At 36.8% G+C, this 18,464-nt stretch overlaps 1 protein-coding gene across 8 annotated transcripts in view; it reads left to right on the forward strand.

Annotated features, from left to right (window-relative positions):
- The window catches only part of THSD7A (thrombospondin type 1 domain containing 7A), a 285,664-nt gene that overhangs the window by 149,183 nt on the left and 118,017 nt on the right, over positions 1-18,464 (forward strand). For all 8 annotated transcript variants that reach the window (XM_032111028.1, XM_032111075.1, XM_032111082.1 and 5 more), the window contains one exon: positions 12,082-12,913. In XM_032111028.1, coding sequence (XP_031966919.1) covers positions 12,082-12,913 — 832 coding nt within the window. The remainder of the gene's footprint in view (positions 1-12,081; positions 12,914-18,464) is intronic.

Here is an 18,464-nt window from a genome sequence, read left to right on the forward strand (position 1 = left end):
TCTGCTTTTACTTATAAAATAACCTCTGTGAATAACAAAGATAGTACTATCAGTGGAAGGGTAAGTGGGTTTTGTGCTAGGAGAGAAGACTAAAGCAAAGGTTGATGACTGTGTTTCTGTCTCTGTTTCTTTGACGGGTGAGAGGAATTTTAAGATATCTTCTAGATATTTCTGAGAGTATTCTTCTGATGCAGTCCTTAAAATACTTGGGCACATTTAATTTTTCTGTAATAGTGATTCATTGCATTTTAAATAGGACATCTTCGGTTCTTGTGATAGGTCAGTGTGATAATATCAGCTCAAGTTCATGTATTTTTAAGCAGCAGTCCCTGCCGTGATTAATGGGAAGTTCTGTTTAAAAGCCAGTGTTATGATATAGTCTAAGGTACTGAAATGACTGCCTACGCTAATATTTCATAGTAATTTTTTTTAAAAGAAAATTGAGAAAAGTACTTACACAAAAGGGTTTTTTAGATGTATTTCCAGCATCACAAAAATAGGCAAAACCTCTTATTTAATACAATTTTGCAACACGTTTGCCAGATGGAAGTAAGTGACTAAGTAACAAGTCACTTTCTTGAACTAATTATTTCTCCCTCTTGTGTCTGAATGAAAATGATTGATTACAGGGCACTCAGATGAAGACATTGCTTATTTTGCATACATTGCAGTGACAGATATCATATGGTCCTGATAAGATTTCTTCAAAACTAATACATATCTATTCTTGCCGGATGCACAGTGGCACCTGTATTTTGAGCATATCCACAAGACTTAGTTGCCTTGCCTTCACAGACTTTTAAGTACGATGTCTCTATAATGAATGCACCACAGTTTTAGGGAAAAGTTGCCATTTAAAATGGGACATGGGTTTCAAAGGAATTTGGCAAAATGCAGATGATAATGAATAATAAATGAACAGAGGATATGCTTGGGAGAATGTATCTCCGCAAGACATAAAGTCTTAATGCACTTCAAAAGAGTTATGACTGGATTGTTATTTCAGCTCAACACTGAGGCGATTTAAATAATGAAATATTTAAAGGTAAATAAAGATAATTATATACATTTGACCCTTTGCATAATGTTCTGTAGATGCAATTTCATTAAACTTTCTTTGCTCCAATGAATTAGAAGAAAGCCAAAAGGATGACAGATCCATTACATTATTTAAGTGATATTCATTATGTTCAGATCTGCTATTTTATTTCATTCCATTAGCAGCAAAGAATGCTATAAAGAATCCAGAGATACAAGAAACCTTCTTATTTGATCTTTGAAAATCTGTATTAGCTCTCTTGTGGCCAAGGAGTCAGAGGGAAGACACAGATGAGAAGTGTGCATGCTGTGCTCTATGAATAAAATTTCTGTCAAGAGTAAGAAAAAGTGTCAGTTTATTACCTGGGCTTCTTGCTTTTTTATTAAAACACACCATTCAACACAACTGGGATTTAGAGCAAAACTCAGGGGAAAGATATTGAGTAAACTGTGTGCTTCCAGAGAGAAAATGACATAACATGAATTCTTACTGCTCTTTACGTATTGCACACCGTTATTCGTTAATACCTCTAATGGGCTTTAAAAATTAATTTTGTTATCCTTGCCTTACACTGAAGAAGCTGAAGTGCAAGGTGACAGAAGTGGTGTACATAGATCATCCTGCAGGCTAGCAGTGGGGCTGAGTACAACCCAAATCCCTTTCTGACTTCATGCAACTGAACTGTAGTGTTTTCTTATTACCAGCTTCCAGCTACCTTGTCTGACATCATACCTTGAAGGAATCTTACCTTTTAAACAAGTCATTGTGGAAAGATGCTACATTTAATTTCTGATTTCTGGTTCTAGTAGCCTAGTTTAAAAGCTGTAGCCAGTTTCTGAAAAGCTGTAGAAGTGAATTTCTTCATTTCTCAGGGAAGGAGGTTTTTGACTTGTTTGCCCTTGGCTAATGTAAGCAGAGCCTGGGATTACAAACCACTGGGCTGGCACAAGTGTGATGGCCTGTGCTGATGGACGTACCCTGTGGTTTCAGCTGCCTCATAACTAGCACTTCTGGCCATCAGCACCACAGCAGGAGGCTATGATGAACAAGGGAAGGAAATCAAAGGGCAGAAAATGAAACAGAGGCAGAAAATTAAAATCATTCACTTGGTCTTGATGAAAACTGAAACAGAAACGTTCTTTTTTTTTTTTAAGGCATCAGTCTGTGTGTACTAAAGAAAACCACATTTAATAAACTGAATTGCAAAATTATTTGTGATAGAAATTAAATCTGTTTTAAAGTCTCTGTTACCTGTTCAATATGACTAATTACCATTAGATTACATGAGACTGCACAGAAATAAACTCTCCTAACATTACCAAGAAATTGGTGCTGCAACATGTATTGATGCCCAAGTGTCATGACAAGGACTAGTAGTGTTTTTTCAATAGATCTTGTTGGGATTCACTGTGATGAAAAGTGGAGGCAAGCTGCTGTTGGTTAAATTAGTACAAAAATCTACATTTCCACATATGGTCTGTGAGAACACTTACTGTGAGTGAGATTTTCAGGTTATGTGAGATGTTATCTCGGCAGTGTTTTGGTTAAAATTTCCTTTGATATTTGTGGGTAAATTGAATATAAAATGCCAATAGGAAGAAAACAGTGAATCTTCATTCAAAACCAAGGAAAAAACTTCATCTTAATCTATACAAATCAAATCCTCCTCTTTAACAGGCATTGGATTCTGAATTGATTTATCTCTTAAAATCAGATTCTGGCAAAGCTGTAAAAGGCTACAGGGACACAGATAAGAATAATTCATGGTGATGTTTTTTGTAACACGTATTATTATAAAGCTTTCATTGTAAAATGATACTATTTACTCATGATTACAGGCTGAATAATAATTGGGAGTAACTGCTGATTTCACGGATTTACTTGTAATTGGCTCTGCTGTTCATGGGATTGGTTTTTGTTTTGTTTTTCTTTTCCCACTGTATAATTAAAAATAGATTCATGCCACGTGTTTTCTATCATGACATTTCTGGTATTTCTATACATTTCTATCATTACATTTTGGTAGCATGGAAAAAAGAACTGAAAATTTAGGAGTTTCTCATAAGAGTTCTAAAACTCATCTTACTCAGAAGGTGGTTGAAGAACACGTGGATTTTCTTTATCTAATGTCCATGTATAAGTATCATTTATATGAGAAAGTTTGTACCAAGATGTCTGCTGTGGTGTGGGAACTGGAGCTTGTGGGAAGCTGAGGGGGTACCAGGAGGACATCATATATGCTCACCATATTTCTATACCTTCTTCAAGCTCCTGCTCTTTGTTGCTGGGGTAAGTATGTCTTTGGCCTGACTCAGTGTAGCTGTCTCACAGGGGAGAGGCAGAGCAGCTTTCAGCTGTGGGTAATCAGAAGAAAACCAAAACAGGCACGTGGCAGAGATACAAGCAAAGGTTAATAAAACCTTTCATCCAACTTACAAAGCCTGCAAAAGTGTTTGCTGTGTATGAGAATCATCATTTTGTCAGAAGAGCGTTATCTGGCTTTTCAGCCAGCAGTGTGACTAGAGAGGCAACATAAGGAGAGCAATGTGAGGAATATGTTAGGATGGTTTAACACCACCTCTAATAAAACTAAGAAACATTCATGAACCAGCTTTATATGTAAACGGACTGTTGGCTAGAAGAAACTGTATGCAATATCAGAAGCATTTATTCCAACATGACTAGAAGCTCAAAGCAATGTAATTGCTTTGTAGAACAGAGAAGCTTTATTTCTCTTTAAAGCATGCTGCTTCAATTAAATATTCCTTTTGCGTATTCATTTAATATTCATTTTGTCTGCTACTGCTATGCTATGTAAAGGGAAAATGAACAGTGAGAGGAATTTATGCTAAAAAAATTTTGGAGGAAGAACTGTTTTAAAACTGAATAATGTTTTGGGAATTAGCTTAAGTTTATAATAAGCGTAAAGGAAAGGATTTCTTTCCAGGTGATAACAACAACACAAAGCCAGACAGTTCTGCACTGTGAGATGTCAGCCTCTCATGTTTGTGTATGTGCCAGCATATGCTTCAGATAAACATGTTGCACTACTAAGTGCAAGCTGAAGGCTCTTGATAGCTTTGGTGCAGATAGCAATTTTCAGGGTGTTACGCCACTGTACAGTCAAATTACTTTGGGCAGAAATGTGTTATGAAAAGTGTGGATCCTGATGCAGTTTATTTAAAAAATAGAATGCGTACAGCCAGAGCAACAAAATAAATATTAAACAGTGACAAACATAAGAAGGTGGTTGAGGGTTTTTTAATCTAAGTATTGAATTCAGTTCTCAGGCCTGGCTGTCTAGGGCAGATGAAGAACTAGCATTATATTAAAAAGAGGAGAAAAATCTTGAGACCATTTGATTTCTTTATGTTTTTTTTTCCTTTCCTTTCCATTTCTTTTTTTTTTTTTTTTGTATTGTAGAAATAGATACTTTTTACCCTGCCTATGTTTATAAAAAAAGGAAAAAAAGTCAATATCTATTATAGTTGTCACAATGTTAAGGCACAGAAAAAAGCACAGAGCAGCAAAATAACCTCTCTACCAAGTGAAATGTGGTGTTAAAACTGCCATGTATTACAGCACAAGAAACCACATCAACATTGGGAAAGGATGTTACATTCAGCACTTTTGTTATGGAATACACAGCCTTGCCTTGGACTCAGCAGTTTTCTAATATATAAAATTTACTTTCGTCTTTGCTGGAGGAAAATAAATATTTGGTTCTAGTAATTGTGAGGTTGTAATATGACAATGCTGTTAGGGGAACTCTGAATAAATTTTCTGCTTTTTTTGATATTGATGTCAGAATTTATAATGATTTGGTTACTCCTAGGTTTGTACTATGTGTGTTACAGTCATGATTTTTAGAGAAATTTTAAAACAGATGGATGATGTTAATTACAATACCATGAATAGTATTAGGAATATGTGTGAATGTATTTCCCAATGGATATTTATAGAGGAAAAGAATTAAAGGGTCAACATTTTATTAAGTGCCTTAATAATTATGTGCACATCTAGAAAGATAACTAAGAGGCTGATTTTTATATACTTTGATTTTCTTTATTCTGCTGTTTGAAATGCTCTGGAAAGCTGAGAAAACAATGTGTCATTTATAAATTAGTTTAATTTACATTACTTTTAAATTTTTTTTAATCTATTTCATTGTTAATTTGAGAAATTTCAACAACTTGTTCTTCAGATTCTGTAATTCTTTGAATTGCACTGTGACTTACACTCTCCCTTTTGCCATTAGAAAATAAAAATTTGATCTAAGAGTCAAATAATGTGTAGACATATTTGATACTTCATTATATTCCTCTGAATCACAGGTACTGTGTTTTATTATGTTGAGAATCCTTTCCATTTTTATCTCTCTTCTATATCCTGAGTCCATTTTGTTTGATACAGACACTGCCTTGCATGTTCTTTTCAACCTCTGAAAGAGGAGCCAAGAAAGACAAAAGCATTAAATAGAAACGACAGTCAAAGTGATCCATAGCACTCCTGGAGGGAGAATTTGCTGGCAAGCAGAGCAGGCAGCAAGTCATACAGCACGCAGGGAGTCCTGCCACGGGTGGGAAAGACGCGAAAATAAAATAAAGGTTTTGTCTATCAGTGCTCTTCTACTGTCTTGGCACTCCCAATAGTATAAATTATAGAATTTGTCTGTCCAAATGTGGCCAGCATGTGGTGTTGGCAGCATATCAGACTCTGCATCTAAAAAAAAAAAAAAAAAAAAGTTATCAGTAATTGATCTAGAATTACAGCATTTTGCTGTATTACTTTTTGCCAGTGTAAAAGGCAATGTGTCTATATCAGAGAGACTCTGTTCCCTGTTTAGACTTCTACAATTAGCTACTGCCTGTGATAAAAATACTTTGCTGCAGCAGTGGTTGTTTTTCCTTTGTCACTGTAATTGTGTAAAGCAAATATAGATAATACAGGTATACTGTACCAAGTTACAGACATGCTTATAATATTTTAATTTAGCCAAGAGGATCTGCAAGTGATTTTGCCAAAGCTCTGAGACTGCTGTATTCTTAGTGACCTGCTGTTCACCCAGCTCCTTGACCAGCTCCAGTATCAGGAGCTGCAGTTTGCACTCAATGTCATTTTCTGAGTCCTTCAAATACTTCTTGATCTGTGTCTTTTTGACCTCTCTTGAGATTTACTGCTTAGGCTTGAACTCTATCTTGTAATACTTATGTCCTTCTGACTCAGCCCTGTATCACCCAGCTAACCTTCTTTGCCCTCTTTACAACCTTTTCGTGGTACAAAGAAATTTGAGGTCTCCAATATTAGGTAAGGTTAGCTTGTTTCTGAACTTAGAAAAAGTAGATTTTTGCTAATCAGTCTCTCAATAGTCCCATTAAATACAATCCTCTCAAAATACTGAAAACTAAGCTGCTCATTTTCTCATGCAGTCTGAATCTCTCTCCCTGGAATTAAACTGTTAATGCTACTTACAGACACCAAACAAGTAACACAAAATGGGTCAAAACCAATTCTCACAGAAAGTATGGCAAAATTCAGTTGAAATCAGTGGTGCATTTGTTAAAAATATGAGTAATGTCTGCTCAATGCTTTAAGTTGTGTTTGGAGTTTTATGCTTGAGGATAGTTGGGGGATTATTTTGTCTTTCTTTGTGTATGAGGAGAAAAGCTCAAGGGATTTTCACGTAGCCTGATTTGTCCTGGATCAAAGTTCAAAGTAAGTTCTTTTTCAAAGAGAGATAATTTTAATACCTGAAACAATATTAAAATATAGTATATTAAATATACTATATTAAATACAATTATAGCTTACCTTGTTCTCAGCTGCAAAACTGTCAGTGCTTTAGTGGAGGTTTAGTTTTCAGTTTTTGACTCCATTGTGATCAGTCCCTGAAATTGCAGAATAAACTTGCAGGAATGGTTAATTCACTTACGGTCCTGCTCTGTAAAAAAATAAATGTTAATCCTTCAGAAGCTTAGAGGGAATCTTAATATTGTATTTTAAAGTAATCTCTTTAGAACACAAAGAATTACAAATGACATTTTATACTCACTAAGACTTCAGTGACAACTCCCAGAACAAAAAGAAGCAAACTTCCTATTTATTTCTGTAGCTGCCATTTGTAAAACACTGATTAAATAAAGAGTGGATAAACGATAGTATTTTCATGAAACAAGTTCAGCACTCTACAGGCAAACTATGATTTGTTCATCTAAGTATGTTTAGAACAAATCCAAAGAAAAGCTATTTTGCATTCACAGCAGTAGCCTTTTTTCCCGTGTGAAATGGTTTGAGTGCACATACATCCCATTGGCAAGGCGTGTCTGGATCAGCACACAGCAGGGACTGCAGAATGTCTGTGTGAAGACTGCTCCAGTGGGAAAGAGAGAACCTAAAGAATATTCATAAAGACCAAATTAAAATATCATATAAAGCCTTGATTAGGCTTGACAGGTTTCCTAAGACATTCTTGTTGTTACTAGTGTTTATCAGCTGAAGATTTCTGAAAGGGCAGCCACCTCCCACCTCCTGCAGCCTTTAAGTGATGGTGGATGAAACCCTACACTGTGTTCTGCTGATCTCTTTCATTCTGAGTTGCATATGTATGCTACATTAGTTTCTGTGAAGTTAATTTTATCTCAAAATGTCGTATTTACAAATACAGTGGTAAATGTAGTACCCCTAATAATGATATAATATAAAAAACATGTTGCAGGTAACCTGTATGTGATTTTCTCATACTTCTGAGGATCATTCAAAACTTTACAGTGGATTAGCAATACTTTAGGATTCATTTCTTTGCTTTTTTGGAAAAAGTCACAAAGCCCTTTTACTCAGTTCAGAGACATTTATTTTCCTGTTTTCCTGTGATTAATTTCAAAAGACAACCATGTCTCACCTTGAAGCTTGCAATGTGATTGGGGCCACTTAAGTTAGAAGTGAGTTATTGTAGGCTCTTGATAACTGGGAGAGAGAGACAGGTGGTTGTAAGGAAAATCAGAGAGAACATCTCTCTCTCTTTTGTGACATACCCATACAAACATTTAGCAACAACCTTCCTCAGCTTGAGGCTAACTACAGTGACTCGGGGGTACAGGGAAATGTGGGTAACATAAGTGAAGATTTCAAAGTGAGCAAGTGAAAAATAACAGGAATATTGGTTAATGTGGATGGCAGATATTGTTTTCAAAATTTAAAAAAATTGGTATTTCTTGGAATAATCTTGGTCAAAGCAAGTTTCTGTTAATACAGCTAGAAATACATAAAATTATATATTATTTTATTCTTTAAAAACTAAAGAAAGGAACAAAATGTCAATTCATCTTCTTCACCTTAAAAAAGATGAATTAATTAAGCTCTTGAAATTGCTCAAATATTCATAGGTGTTTTGAAGTTAATTCATTGGGAATTTGCTTGATACTCTTGTTCTAATGAACACCGAGTATGGAAGTGTTAGGGTTGGGGTCTTTTTCCTTTATGTTTTTATTTTTCTATATATTCCATAACCCCAAAGGGAAATGTAGCTAGTTGTGAAGAATGGTACCAGTTTGGTTTTTCGTTCCTGTACGTATTAAAACATGCATTAAAAAACAAACATTCATCCCTGATTCTATCACACACACATAAAAAAAAATTCTTTTGGTTTGTGATTAAGGCTTTCCAGGTTAAAAGCAACACAAACAAGCAAACATTGCTTGGTTAGAGCATGGTGCTGATAACAGCAAGGTTGGGGTCTTGATCCCCAGACAGACCATTCACTGAAGAGTTGGACTTGACAATCCTTCTGGGTCCCTTCCAACTAAGAATATTCTGTGATCCTGAGCATAGAAAAGAGAAAACATCTGAGTGAGAGGAGGGAGGGTCAGGGAGTAAGTGGCCAGGACTGCAGGGACAGAGGGATTTCTGGAGGCTGGAAAGCACATGACAATTTTCTGCCATTTAAAGTCACTGTATTATAGGGATGCACAGAGGCTTAGAGGGCAGGGAAGAATTATGCAAATTATTATTTGCTTTGTTTTCTGCTTTTACTTTCACATTTTTTTTTTAACACCTGCCCCCTTCCACAAATTTTAACTTTCTGTGAGAGGCAGATTTGGTTTAGTCGAATGTGGAAGCACTTTAGTTTTTTGGAGAAGATCACTTAGGACAAAGCCTAAACAAGTCCTTGCCCCAAAGCTGTGGTTCCCTTTTAGACCCTGTTATAGTCATATAAAGAAGTGTGCAGTAGAATGAAAATTTAAGCTTTTAGTGTACTTGCTCTCTAAGTGGGTTATTTTGTCTTTAAACTTAAAAATCAGCCTAATGTAGCTAAAAGGGAGGGTCAGATACATCACTAAGACCTCTATGCCAACATGCACATGAACATAGAATTATGGAGCAGTAGTCTGCTCAAAGGGTCATGTAAGCACGGTTTGTTGGTACTCACCTGTAATGATTTTATAAAATGTCTTAGTGCTTCACAGGACAAGCAAAATAATGCAATTTACTACATGAGTCTATCTGTGCATCTCATCACTGTTTTGTATTCAGTTCTAAAAATAACATATTTGTAATGTAATGGAAAAGTTAATTTTTGCCCAGTTACCACAGTCACATAACAGAGTTTTTGTTCATATTTACATTTTCAAAGGCAGTATTTATTGTGTCAAGGCTGAGATTTTTAGCATTTTCAATACTGTAAAACTGCTTTAGAATTGGATTGAAGATCCTTTGGTGACAAGCACGATTTTTAGGTATAATGTCATTTTTTGATTATTGATGAATGGAGATGTGATAGAATCCCAAGTGGACAAAATTTTTGTCTGCGGTGCAGAAAAGACTTGATCGTTAAAAAGAGAGATTTCTTCACTGAACACATAAATGATACACAAGGTGTAGTGACATGGTAAGGTAGAAATTTGTAGTTTGCAAGATGAAAAATTTAGCTTTATTTCAATCACGATTGTTTTTTGTATCTCTGCTCTAGTTAGAGATTTTCTGTAGTCTTTATTTTTAAAAAATGGCAGGTGTTCAAAGTGGTATTTTGAGCAAATGGTATCTCTCAATTCAGTGTAAATACACCCAAATTAAGTACAACTGTGCTTAGGTCACTTGTGAAGGCTGGTTAGAGATAAAGTAGTGCAGTCTTGCTGAAATGGAAATTGAAATGTATTTATATTATATAATATACATTCATTTTTCTAGATAGCTAGATAGATATGGGAAACTATAATTCAAAATTTATTTGCAAAAAAATATGAGGGAGTTTCCATGGGCTGAATCTGCCAGCTGGTATTCCTATTTAGTATTCATTCTCAGGGTTTTAGAACTACGACTGAACTGTTCAGCCACAGTGTTCACTTAGAAAAGAGACAATAAGGAGCAGAGGCTAAATGTATAGCCTATCAGCAGCCCATTCCCAAACTGGTACTGAAGTTAATGTTGGATGAACAGATGAAAATTGTGTTGAAGCCAGCGAGAGTTTTAAAGCTTGTGAGAATCAGTAATAAGATGTGGCCACATATTCCTTCCAATCATTCAATAAGAAGATGTTGTAAATAATTTGTAGCTGCCATACTTCATTTCACTTATTCCTGTGCGGTACCAAAATTATGCTGTTAACTGGCTTTGAAAATAGCAAAGGCTCAACCTGGCTTCTTCAACAGCTTTACTCACACAAATAGTCTTGTACGGGGGTCATTCAGGTGAATGAGGATTACATGGCCCCAATTTCTTTATAGGACAGAGCACTCCTCAGTTGGAGAAAATGTCTTCTGTGTCATCAAGTGTCTGCAAATAGACAGATTTTCCTTGATAAATAGTTCTAGGGTTTTCAGGGTTTTCTTCTGAATTGTTCTTTTGCTCTTATGTAGTAAGTCAATTCACAGTGTGTATGAGGGGAGAGCTTAAAAAACCTGACAAATATAGGATTTTTTAACCTCTGATTTGTGGATTTCATAAGTTGAATTGGGTGAATGTTACAGTTTTTAATAATGGAAAAAGCAACTACATCATCTTTCAAAGATATAGACTTTTATTTATTTTTGTTGACATTTATTATAACAACATGTTGCATGTCAAATATTTACCATAGACCTTGGATATTTAAGACAATGGTAGGAGCAAGTTACTCTTAGGTGTTAGTTACTCCTGGGGACATTCTGATTGGACACAAGAGGAAACTTTTACAATGAGAATAATCAGAAATTGGAATAATTTCCCCAGGGAAGTAATAGATTCTTCAACATTGGACACGGTTAAGATCCAGTTGGACAGGCTGCTGAGCCATCTTGTCTAGACTGTGCTTTTGCCAGGAAAGTTTGGATCAGATGATCCTTGAGGTCCCTTCCAACCCAGTATTCTATGATTCTCTGATTCAATAGCTTCTGTTCTTTGGAGAGTTACCAGCTGGTATGTCTCTGTCTTCAAGAGCTTTAATATCATAGATTGTGTGGAACAACCATTTTTAAACTGGATTTTAATTTTTATTTTAGTTATAATAAAGGAAAGACTAGAATTGGCCTACTTGAAATCACCACTATTTTTCAAAATGTATTGTTTATTTGTTCTCATTTTTGTATGCAATACGGATGTAAGAGAACATAATATTAATTGGTATCAAGGTACAAACTGTAGGGCAGTAGAAATGTGAAGAAAAAAATTAAACAGTCCAGGAGAGGTTATTCAAGTGGATGAGAGAGATCAACTTCATGCCTTCAAGGGAAGAGCTTTGGCTCCTACATTGACAGCAAAAAATAAGTTGTGAATGTGATTGCTTAGTTCATAGTTCTCTAATGTGATTAATTCATGTGTATGTTCGGGAGTTATTCAATATTAATAATTAATCAATATTAAATTTTCAGTTTGTCTGGGACAAAAAGTGAAGTGTATCTCTAATCATAAAAAAAGTAGATGAAGAGTAATCCCATACTTGCATTTTCTAAGTTTAACTTTCTCCAAGGATGAAATTCTTAGACATACAGGAAATGCTGTGAGCTTGCTTTTGCAATATGGCAGAGAAATAAATTAAGTGTGCAATATTAGCATCTTCTCTTGTTTTCCAGGTCCATGGGGCAGATGCATGGGAGATGAATGCGGTCCAGGAGGCATCCAGACGCGAGCGGTGTGGTGTGCCCACGTGGAGGGTTGGACCACGCTGCCCACGAACTGCAGGCAGCCAGAGCGGCCGGACAACCAGCAGAGCTGTTTCCGGGTCTGCGACTGGCACAAGGAGCTGTATGACTGGCAGATCGGCAGCTGGAACCAGTGCCGGCCTGTCCTCTCCCGCAGCCACGAGAAGCCCCTGGAGTGCCTCAGAGGGGAGGAAGGGATCCAGACAAGGGACATCATCTGTATACAGAAGTCCAATGGGGTTCCAGCTGAGGATGTCATCTGTGAGTACTTTGAGCCAAAGCCACGGCAGGAGCAGGGATGCCTCATCCCATGCCGACAGGACTGCATCGTGGCCGAATTCTCGCCCTGGTCTGAGTGCTCAAAGACCTGTGGCAATGGACTTCAGCATCGAACTCGGCACGTGGTGGCTCCGCCGCAGTTCGGTGGGTCAGCTTGCCCCAACCTCACTGAGTTCCAGATCTGCCAGTCCAGCCCATGCACTGTTGAAGAAAGCCTGTACAGCCTAAACGTGGGACCATGGAGCGCATGCTCGGTGCCCCATTCAAGACAAATAAGGCAAGCAAGGAAACGAGGGAAGAACAAAGACAAGGAAAAGGACAGAGAAAAGGCAGTTCGAGATCCTGAGGCTCGCGAGTTAATTAAGAAGAAGAGGAACCGTAACAGACAGAATAGACAGGAGAACAAATATTGGGACATACAAATCGGCTATCAAACAAGGCAGGTCACATGTACTCACAGAAATGGGAAAACTGCTGCTCTGAGGTAATCACTATTTATGAATTTGCGTATTTTAATTTTTGTCTGCTTAAAGTAAAACATGCATAAATGGATTCTTTTACACAAGCCCAAATCTCAAAATGGGGCTCACGCTATTTCCACTTGAACATCCATCATCAAGATCAAGTGTTTTCCGTGACATGAAACATGCAAACTGGGCTAGTGATCATACATAAATGTGCACTGTTAAACTGTGTTAATCCTTAGCCTCTGTTTGTTTAAATAGATTTCCCCCAAAAGCTTGAAGATATTTGTCAAATGCCTGCTCCTTTTATGTGGGTTCAAGCAGGCGTTTCCTCTCTAGCAAGTTATGCATTTTTGAAAGATGTGATGTTACTGCTTTTAAGGCTCTGGACACAAAGACTAACAGGAAACTGGACTGGGTCAGACTTATAGTAAAAGTATAAAACAAGAGAGAAAGATGCTGCATGGAAAGGCAGCATCTATTCATTCCAGGATATTTGAAATAGATGAGCATGAAATATAGTTTGTCCTTCTTGATTACTGTGGCAAAATTTCTGACGGGGAAAATGTAAAGCCTCTTTGTTTATTCCATGTACCGTCTCTGTTTCTTTCTCATCTGCACCTTTATGCTGTTTGCCAAGGGTTTTTTTTCTGATATTTATTTTTATTTCTTTATTTATTATTTTACTTTTCAAAAGTTCTGTCAGTCACGGATGTTATGATAATTCTTTCTACAGGCTTCTGGATGCATTTCTAAAACCATGTTATCTTTGGTTTGTTTTATCTGGCATTCTCTTGCTAGTTCATGTATTTCTTTCCTACCCCCCAGAATGTTTTTATTCAACTAAAAAATCTTTCGGTCTAGTCTGCCTGTCTTTGATGTGATTCTATTTCCTTCCCTCTAGTTCAATGCCTGATTAATCAGTTTTACTTCAACTGTGAAATGACTAAGATATCTTGCTGAATGAGGCTGACAACCATGCTGCTATGTTAGTGTATAGGAAATTTTCTCAAGGTATTTTACTTTAGAGTTTTTGTTATGCCAGTTAAGCATTCTATCACAGAACATGTAATTGCTTCCACCTTTTCCATCAGAAACCAAATAATATAGTTTTTTCAAGTGTAGAAAATATTTTTTGAGTATAATTCCTTTCAAGAGATGATCCAGCAGTAAAACAGGAAAATGGTAAGTTCCCTGGCTTAAGGGAAGAACTGAAAGGTTTGGGTTGTTTGGTTGAAGGAGGTACATATGGGTGAAGATGTGAAGTGCCTATGAATATGTAACAACCCATCCACGAGGAAGAATGGAACAATCTATTCTCTCTCTAAATTATGGATGTATTGGAAAAGCAGTAATGGGCAAATCACAACAGTGCTGAATGAGGCTAGGCTTCTCAATACTAGGCTTCTCAATACTGGGAATAGTGAGACTCTGGAAAAAATTGTCTGGGCCATGTGTGGCAGCTCCATCTTCGAATGTTAATAAGAAAAGACTAGAAAAATGCATGTGTCAGTGGTGCACCTGGAGCAGCTCTTGGTTAGGGAAGAAGGGCTGACTGCATAGCCTTTTTGCAGTCTCTTCTAGGTCTGGTTTTCTTCAGTTCTTTAAGATTTGGTCCACACTTGGATGAATGTCTGCACGAGAAATCTCAAAATCAGCATGCTCGGGAAGTCCCAGGTGTTGGCTGCAGCACAATCTCATTTTTGGTACAGAACAAATTGCCTTTACTCCTTCCTTTTCCAGCCCCACATCACACAGCACACACTGTGCCTAGCCCAGGAACATCATTACACTTTAAATACAAGGAATAATTTATTATACATCAGTTGCTATCATATAGCAGCCAGCCACTCTTTTCAAAAGTCCCTAAGTTTTTGAAAGCTTAAGAAAATTATTGAGAAAAAAAAAAAAGGGGAGGAATGACACAGTTGTGCCAAAGCTCTGATAAATGGTAAAAGAAATTAAAAGTGTAGTTGGAAGTGAGTGGCACACTTTACTCATCATGTTTACACTCACTCTCGAATTCACTTAGATCACCGACGCTGTCTTAAGTCCAGATACCTCAGTGTATTGTGCACATTTCAGGCTGGTGCAGAGAAATGAATGAAACCCTCTTGCCTGAGGCAGTGAAACAATAGATAATACGATGTAGGATCAATTCTTCAGAGAGGAGAAAGTTATACAAATGATTCAGTGGGCATTTTTATGTCTAATGGATGACTTTATGTTTTAATTGCACAAAGGATTCCTAGTAGTCTTCACAACAATTTTAATATAGAATTTTTTTTTTCCGGTTGCATAGTATAAACAATAAAATTTGGTGAAATGACTCATATGAGACATCCTGGTGTTGATAACTTAGCTTTCAGAGACCTATGTAATGTCACCTGTATATCCATTTGCATCATTTATGCTGCACCCTTCACTAAGCAATCAAATGCTTTATTCTATGACTGCCATTCCAGAATCTGAAACAATAGAATTATTTTTCTGCCCAGGGTGTCAATGCAGCCAGCTCAAATGATTTTATAATCTCTATCACATAGTAACTGTGTTGCTAAATAATATAGACAAGTAAGGTGACTGGAAAACCTGCCGTTCTCATGTGAAATGCTCTTCAGCTTAAATAGTCCATTTTCAGTGAATTTTGACTTTAGCAATCAGAAACAATCAGCCCCCTGGCAGCATGACTGAAAGAAGTATAAAAACCCTCAGGCGAGTAATATTTTTTGCAGAGATAGCAAAATTGATATATTATAAAAAGGGTTTTAAAAAAGAACTACTTTCAGAAGGGTGCTCCAGAGAAAATGGTTCTGTAACACTGTCAGCAAAACTTCAAAAAGGTAAAATTCTCTTGACACATCAACACACCGGGCATGGTAAAGAGAAGTGAAACAAGAAAATCAAAGTTTAATTTATACACTTTATTGCTGAGTGAACAATAGATAGTCTCCCGTGAAGGATGAAATATTGGATTTTGTATTGCTCGTTCTGCAATAATGTATGTGTTACATGGCCTGTGTTTGCTTTATGTTCCCCTTAGTCTGAAATTCTGGTGCACTGAAAATATTAGGAATGTTGAAGAAAAAAACGATTTCAGTAATTAAAAATGGCTTATAAAATTACTTCTCTGGATAGCTAACAAAATCTGGACAGTGCTGCTGTTAGTGGAGAGGACAATACTGATCCTCTGAAATACTTCCTCTTGGGTGAGATTGGGGTTTGCCAAAGAGAGCTGTTAGACAACAAACTGGCAATGTAGAGAAACATAAAATGTATGTAAAAGTTCATTTTGAGTTGCAAATCTGTTTTTCCTACTACAGGTCGTGATGATTATGCTTTATGTTAAGCCTATAATTTTCTGTTGTAATATAGACTCTGTGACTGTTGTGTCGCAAACATTTTGTCATAATTTTCTTCCTGAGCAGACTTTTGTGGGAAAGTTTAGTAAAAATGTTTGGCTGGTTTGTACAAGTCTAAGAAAAGCTTTTTTTAAATTATTTTTATTATTTTTTTTAGACTGTTTTTAATTCATACAACCTTTTCACTGAAATGCTTTCTTGGGAACCCAGTAGACTGGGAAATTTGGAAGGACTTGAGTACAGACATTTATAACTGTAAGAACACGGAACAGAACTAGAGTATCTTCTTGACCTGTATATTTCTGCACTTCAACAAAGATTTTGAAATCCAGTGACAAAGCACATCATGTTCCCCTGAAGCCGCTGGTCCATAAGTGTGGGGACAGCCTGTCACTGCTAAGAGTCACTTAGCTCAAATGGCTGGAAAGGGGGCTGTAGTTAAAGCAGTTCTTCAAGGATATAACTGCCTCTTAAAAAAGAAATCCCAGGAATTTCTTCACTATTTCCTTTCTTTTTCTACATCATTTGGATATGGCTTGTTATCTTGCTTAGTCTGGGACCAAAACACTTCTGAATGGGGGGAAAAATGGAGGGGACCACTAGGAAAGAATCCCCAACAGCTCTGTTGCAGTCCCCATAACTGGTTAATATTCTCTTGGCAGCACCACTGTGGAAGAAACCTGTATGTGAAGCTGAACATGATTGGTGACCTAAATGACCTGAAGTGGGAATTCAAGAAAAAATAGTAAAATTTCATAAATGTTCAGAGCTTTTATTTCTTTTTTGGAATATAACTATATGCAATTACAATTGTGGAACAAAATGATGGGGCAGAAAATAATCCAAAATTTAAGACATGCCAAACAATTATTTAGCAGATTCTCTTAGCCTCAATGCATTTGAGGCTATGTGGTCGTCTTTGATTTGTTTCACCTCTGTTCATCTGAGAAAGTAATTATTTTTAATTATTTTAATCTTCCTCACTGATTCTGCGCATTCATTAAATATCTAGAAAACTATATCCACATCTTGTAACAAATGTAACTCTTTTGGAAATTTTCATAATGATCTCATTGAAAATTTCAAGTTTTGGAGAGTCTGAGCTTTTATTTATTCCAATACTATAACTGAGACATGAGAGATGACGGTAAGACCAAAATTACTGAATTGTCTTGCTCATCTTGGGCATATGTAATGCTTCATTTTTCATCTGTCTTTACAAAGACCTGTATCTGCTTAAAGCAGAGTCACAATATTCACTACTGGCCACAGGTGTTAAGCTGAATAGCCAGAAACTAAGGAAATTGGGAATGGCCAATTGAGTATTTAGACTGATGAGTGAGTAATACTCAAGATATTGGCAGGAAAAACAAGGAGAGAGAATCTCTTCCTCTAGAATGGCATTTTAGCTTTGTTTTCCTTTCCAGGTCCTGAAACCTCTTAACCCAATGCTCCCCTTCCAAATCATAAAACAAATGTCTGCATTCACTTTATGGACTTTCACTCTTATAAATTATAAACTGTGTGAAGGAGGAAAATAAAAAAAACCAAGCCAAACCAGCATAAGCCTCTTGCTTTATTTATGCCACTAATTTGGAAAGCAGACAAGTCACCCAGAGGTATATGCTGTCAGACAGCAAACAGAAAAAAGATTCAGACATACAATATAGCAGTCCAGTTTGTTGGACCCTGTAATGTATCCCCTGCTTAGAAAAAATCTTAAGAGATTGTCTGTGCTTCTCTGAGCCCCTCCATGAGGCAACAGGAAGAAAGGGGGGTGTGCGTGAAGGTGGCAGTGGTTAAGGTGCAGTAACTTCAAGGAGATGGGCTGCAGAAAGGTGAGGGAATAGCAATGCAGAGAGGATGGGTTGTAGAGACGAAGGAGCATAAGCAACCTGAGGACCAAATGAAAGCATGCATGTCTGCACCTGCTTTCTATGTTACTGCAAAGGCAGCTCTACTGCTGTGTTTTAGGGGAAGCCTCCAAGCTCACCATACTATGAGGATTTAGAAGCCATAAGTGGTTCACTTACAGAGCACCTGTAAATATCACAAATTTGGATAATGAGCTATATGCAGTAATCTTGATTCATTAATTTGGAATTATTTAGAGCACATTCTGTTAACAAATGGAGAACAGAGAAGAAGAAAGTAATCTTGGATGAAAAACCTCTTTATAACTAAAAACTACAGGGTTAATTTTCAGGTG

This window comes from Corvus moneduloides, chromosome 1 (genome assembly GCF_009650955.1).
Source record: "Corvus moneduloides isolate bCorMon1 chromosome 1, bCorMon1.pri, whole genome shotgun sequence".
Taxonomy (NCBI): domain Eukaryota; kingdom Metazoa; phylum Chordata; class Aves; order Passeriformes; family Corvidae; genus Corvus; species Corvus moneduloides.